The sequence below is a fragment of the Helianthus annuus genome, chromosome 2 (genome assembly GCF_002127325.2).
Source record: "Helianthus annuus cultivar XRQ/B chromosome 2, HanXRQr2.0-SUNRISE, whole genome shotgun sequence".
Classification (NCBI taxonomy): domain Eukaryota; kingdom Viridiplantae; phylum Streptophyta; class Magnoliopsida; order Asterales; family Asteraceae; genus Helianthus; species Helianthus annuus.
In genome coordinates this window covers 157,980,020-157,986,405 of record NC_035434.2, presented here as the reverse complement: position 1 = coordinate 157,986,405, position 6,386 = coordinate 157,980,020, and the positions used below count along the sequence as shown (strand labels likewise).

General features: G+C 35.1%; 1 protein-coding gene across 1 annotated transcript; it reads left to right on the top strand.

Annotated features, from left to right (window-relative positions):
- The first annotated feature begins 839 nt into the window (after positions 1-839).
- On the top strand, positions 840-3,651 carry LOC110925218 (photosystem II 22 kDa protein, chloroplastic). Its single transcript, XM_022169187.2, has 4 exons — positions 840-1,128; positions 1,778-1,894; positions 2,007-2,247; positions 3,270-3,651. Exons 1-4 carry the CDS (start codon positions 937-939, stop codon positions 3,512-3,514), a joined length of 795 nt encoding a protein of 264 aa, XP_022024879.1. The 5' UTR covers positions 840-936; the 3' UTR covers positions 3,515-3,651.
- Positions 3,652-6,386: the final 2,735 nt, after the last annotated feature.

The window sequence follows — 6,386 nt, the reverse complement described above, 5'->3', positions numbered from 1 at the left end:
TGAGACTACTACAAACGAACCGCTACTGGAGTAAGGTTAATTAGGGTTGTTCCAACGTTTTTGAAAGTCCTAAGCGAGTCGAGCCCTATTTGATTGGTATAAAGACAATCAGCAATTGAGATTGAGATTTGAGTCAGTGAATAATAGCGATTATTTTTCCTAATGTTGGCCATAATTTCACCCAATCCGTAATCAGATTCATATTGGTTACTTAAAAGACGCCACAAGTAACGAGAGTTGTGTGTTGCGACGCTGCTTTTGGATTCTGTAATCAAGCGTGCGCGGATAGTATAGACTCCTAAAGCAAAATCCTAAATCTTGGGCCTAGATACGTTGGTTTAATGGGCCAAAAACAAGTCTGATATATTAAAAGAAAAAAAAAATATAGAGGCCCTTGTTTTTGGGTGGCCCTACGTCTTAGCTTAAGTTGATAAATCTAACGAGCCGGCCCTAGGGTTAATTGGAAAAAATAAAAATTTTCGGGTATATATATTTCGGGTATACAGTTGGATAAACAAGTATATGTTTCAGGTAACCGAGTTGGGTATCACCTAATTTTATCAAGAAAACTTATAAACCCAATCTCATACACAATCCTATACCCGAGTATCCGTGATAAATGTTTCGGGTTTACTCATCAAGTTCAAGTTCGATTGTTATTGACACTATTGTTGACCATCCATCAACATAGAGAAAAAAAAAAGCCAGAAAAACAAAAGGATGCAATATATAAAGATCAAAAGAATGCAAGGGAGGCAATTGTAAATGCAGATTACAAAGAAACGTGGTCTCGTATTTGGCCTTAACTAGTGATCATACCCTATCCAAAATCTCATCTCTTTCTATTCAACAAATAAAAACAACTTCATAATAATAATTTAAATAACAAAACACACAACATTTTTGAAGGGTAGACTGAAGAAGCAATAATAGAAAATGGCTCAAACGATGTTGTTGACATCTAACACCATCATTTCAGGCCAACCGTTGCTTCGATCACTTAGACCGAAACCTTTCTCATATATCGTACTCCCTCCGAGTCTTCTACCTAAATCGTCTCCGACGTCTACTACATTTTCGAGCCCGGTTGCCCTTTTTAAACCCAAGACAAAAGCTGCCCCTAAGAAGGTTTGTATTAGCTTCATATTTTATATTTGTTTCTAAGCATTGTACTAGTTCAATGGAGTCACTTCCTAGTGTTTAGGTTTGCTAGAGTTATGTCAAGGTTGAAAAATAGGACATAACAATTAAATAAACCAAATTAATTAATATTTTGGTTTATAAATAGTAGATACATAGTGAGTATTTCAATGCATAAGTAATTTTAAATAAGAAAACTATTAGAAGCATATAACATTTGAACTTTTTATTTTAACCATAACACATAAGCCCATAAAGATATGCATATGTTTATCTTTTTTTACTATATTTGAAAATTACTATGTACATGCGTCTATGTTGTTGTAAAACATACATACAACAACATTATGTACACGTAAGTGTGTGACGATAAAACATATATACAACAACTATTATGTACATGCGTCTATCTTGTATTTTTTTATCGTAATACACCTATGTTTATTTACATTACCGAGTTATGTCCATTTCTCCATTTAAATTACAACCTTCTAAAAGTTTATAATGGGTTTTAAGAAGTATGACATTTCAGGTGTCATATGTTAAGTTAATTTATTCCAAACAAATTAGTGGATCTTTTACTATGATCTAAACATGCTTACAATTTTTCATGATTCGTCGCGTTCAAATCTTTCAGGCTGCTCCGGCTCCGAAGCCAAAGGTTGAAGATGGCATTTTTGGCACATCGGGAGGTATTGGATTCACGAAGCAAAACGAGCTCTTTGTTGGCCGTGTAGCTATGATTGGCTTTGCTGTGAGTATTGGCACAATACTATTACGTTTGTACATATTGATAGTTTAACCAAAAATGAACAAATATATATATGCTAGTGTCACATACACTATATTTGGTGTGACTTATGTAGGCATCATTGTTGGGAGAAGCAATAACCGGAAAAGGAATTCTATCCCAACTCAATTTGGAAACCGGGATTCCGATCTATGAAGCCGAGCCACTTCTTCTGTTCTTCATCCTCTTCACACTCCTTGGAGCCATTGGAGCTTTGGGTGATCGCGGTCGGTTTGTTGATGAGCCAACCGGACTTGACAAGGCTGTTATTCCTCCTGGGAAGGGGTTCCGATCCGCTTTGGGTCTTAGCGAAGGAGGTATGCATAGTTTGTGTTATTGTAGTTATGGTTAATAGCCAAGGGATGATCAAAACCATGTTGGCACATTTTCAAACAATATAATCGACTTGTGAATTACAAAAAACGGTCATTTTGAAATATAAAGACGAAATGGAGAACAAATCGTGGTAACTAGGGGCGTTCACGATTCTATTTTAATGGTTTTTAGGTCAAATACTAGCACACCGTTAGTAACAACCTTTTAACATTGTAAACCAAAACCATATCTTTGAAAACTAACCTCGAATCAAACCATTTCTAAAGGTTTGACTCCGATTTGGTTTCATGGTTTGGGATTATTAGGCCTTTATAATAAAAAAATAAAAATAGGATTAAAATAAAAAAAAGCATTAATGTACCGGTACTTAAAACTTAAAAGCACAACTTCTTATATCGTATCGTTAAGCAAAGCTTAATCATTAGAGGATTCATATTAGAATCCTTATCTTTATCGATATAATTATACTAAAAATCACTCATTTTTTATCTTCTTTTTGATTAAATAATATAATTTTAAATCTTTATCATTGCATTTTCTCTCTCCCTCATCACAACTACTTTCAAAAATATTAAACAATTTATAGGGGGAAGAGTGTTTCCCGTATATTTATAGATGAACAGTAACATTTTTTCTCTCTTCCATATTTTTTTCTCTCTTTCATTCACAACCATTTCTTATAATATAAATAACACATTCACAAATATATAAGGGATTCATTATTAATGCTTTTAGTATAGTTTAACTTAAAATAATTAAGGACGAAATTAAAATATAAAAGTTACAAACCCCAAAAGCCAGTATTAAGAATAAACTGCAAACCAAACGTGTGGTACAGTTTGAAAACTACCAAGTAACCAATTGATCGAAATTACATTATGATGGTTTCACGGTCTCAAACTAAAATGTGAACCCTAATAACTATAATCCAATAAGTAGTTGCAACGTATTGTATGATATAAAAGTTATGATAATCAAACTCTTTGGGTTGTGTTGTTTATAGGTCCATTATTCGGGTTCACCAAGGCGAATGAGCTCTTTGTCGGAAGGCTGGCTCAATTAGGTATTGCTTTCTCGTTGATCGGTGAAATCATCACTGGAAAAGGAGCTCTAGCACAGCTAAACATTGAGACCGGGCTCCCGATAAGCGAGATCGAGCCACTTGTGTTGTTTAATGTTGCTTTCTTCTTTGTTGCTGCCTTGAATCCTGGTACTGGAAAATTTGTCACAGACGAGGAGGAAGACTAAATCAGTATCAAGTTTGGGTTTTGTAGATTTTGATCATTTTATATGTATTTGTGTTATAACAATTGACATATGAAGTGTGATAACGTACCCCATTTAATTAATGAAAGATGAAAAAATAGAGAATCTTGTCAAATTTATAATTTCTGTAAATATTAACCTATATATTAACCTATATATTAACCTATATATTAATAACTGAAGTCATTGAACAGTAACAAATAAATTAACCTTTAACCTATATATTAATAACAGAAGTCATTGAACAGTAACAAATAAATAACTATTAAAAAGACAAATGAATGAATAATAATAAAAATAGAAATAAATGAATAGTATCGGGTACCGGTACTGGTATCAAATTTACCAAACTAAGTGTATTTTTGGTATCCGTTCGGCACTGGTATTTATCGGGGTTTACCCTCAAATACCGATGTCGTACCAGTACCGACCGTATCAAGCCGTACTGTACCAGGTTTAACTATTAAAAAGACATTAACCTATGTATTAACCTATATATTAACCTATATATTAATAACAGAAGTCATTGAACAGTAACAAATAAATAACTATTAAAAAGACAAATGAATGAATAATAATAGAAATAAATGAATAGTATCGGGTACCGGTACTGGTATCAAATTTACCAAACTAAGTGTATTTTTGGTATCCGTTCGGCACTGGTATTTATCGGGGTTTACCCTCAAATACCGATGTCGTACCAGTACCGACCGTATCAAGCCGTACTGTACCAGGTTTATTCGGTACCGGTACCCACTTTTGGGGATTTCGGTAACGGTATTTTCGGTACCGGTTGGTATCGAGCTCATCGAATCCTGTAGCAATGCAAGTAATTGCACAGTTTAGATTACTTTTCATACACACAGTAAGTAAACTGTATTTCGTTTGAATGAGGTTTTATATACACAACAACTTATTTTGCTTTATTTTTTGTCTTTTTACGTAATGAATGAATTGTAGCATGTTTAACTTGGATATTTAGATTATTGATGAGCAAATCGTATCAAATCCTGTAATCAAACCGGTATCGTATCGATACCAAATTATTTTCGGTACCAATTTGGTACCCACCTTTTAACGCTTTCTGAATCGTTACTTTCGGTTCGACACATGTCTAACACCATACCTATATTTATTGATTTTTACCTTCAAATAACATACCGCATTGTATCGAGCATTTTTTGTGCCGGTACCTAATTTCGATGATTTTCCGGATCGGTACTTTCGGTGCCGTTACCGGTACCGAGCTCATCCATATTTTAACGTGTTAGCACCGTAATAACTGAACTGAAAACAACCGAATTTCTAACGTGTAGGACGTGCGGGTCCTATTATTATATATTAGGTTATTTAAAATCGTTTTTTAGGACGGATTGACTATCCTTTTCACGACATTTTTATTTATGTTTTGATATTCGGTATCTGTTTGCCGTTACTGACACGCGTTTTGCAGTCATTGGGTCCCCGCCGCAACGCGCGGACGAAAATTTAACTAGTTCTAATCAAATCCTTAAATTTTAAATGTTTTTATTTTAGTCTAATATAAGAAATTTAAGGTTAACTGGTGGAGTGGTTGGGGAAAAACTTGGTGTTTCTTATGACCCAAGTTTGACTCTCACTCTCTCCATTATTTTCTACGGCATCCAGATGAAGGGCGAATACGGGTGACACCGATTCGTATTGGATGGGAGGCGAGGTTTTACCGATTATTCCACTGTCGTGCCTTCGGGTGGGTGCAGGTTGGGTTTCCGCGCATTTGGGAGAGCCAAGGGGCTAACGGCGGTCGAGTAGTCGACCTTGACCACAACGCCCGATGTCACGGTGGTTGGCATGCCGTTCCTTGCCGTTCAAAAAAACAAATAAAATCAAACAACGACATCTACGTTATTGATTAAGTCACTGATGTAGTAGTCTAGTTTTATTATGATCGTCTATCTCTTTTAGACGTCAAACATAATCTTTAAGAGCACAATAAATGTTAAACTAAAAAAAAGTCTTAAAATCATAAAGTGTAAGAATGATCGTAAAGTGTACTCAATAAATAACTAAAATGAGATGGATGACCAATACAGTCAATTTACCATTAAGGTTGGGTGGTATGGAGCACCCATGCTCATTCATCTCAGCAAAATTTTTATCAATAGCGTTCTCTCCTCCATTCAATGAGCGCTATTGGGGGAGGAGGGTAAAATTAGTAGTAGGTCAATAGCGGGGGAGGGGGCTAAAATTAGTAAAATCAGATAAAAAATTGATTTTACCTTTTTTTTGAACGGTAAGATTCTATGATAGATAGAATAGGACCAGCATATGCTGTAAAAACCCAAAGACAGTACAGTACACGAAAGGAAATAAAATAAAATAACACACCTTTACATACGTCTATCTAACTACGTCTCTTATATTGAAATCCGCCCATCTCTCCCACACAATACCTTGTATTTTCGACCTCGTCTTTACCCATATAAAGCTATCCTCCTTTATGGTATCCAATATCTCCTTCTCGTTGCGAAAATGTCCTTCAAACTCTTTATTATTACGTGATTTCCAAATGTTCCAAAGAGCCGCTTGAATTACAACATTGATAATTTTCTTCCATTCGCCTGATCCTTTTAGCATATTACCGTGTTCCAGCAACTCTTTGCAGTTCCGACGACCATAAAGCGACGGAACTTTCAGCCATTCCGATACTTCTTTCCATATTCTTTGAGATGACATGCATTCACAAATAAGGTGGTCTACTGTTTCCTCATTAACTCCACATCTTGAACATAGTAAATTACTTAGACTCATGCCCCTTCTAGCTAGTTCTCGCTTTACCGCTATCTTCTCTAAAACTGTCTTCCAACTGAAATAA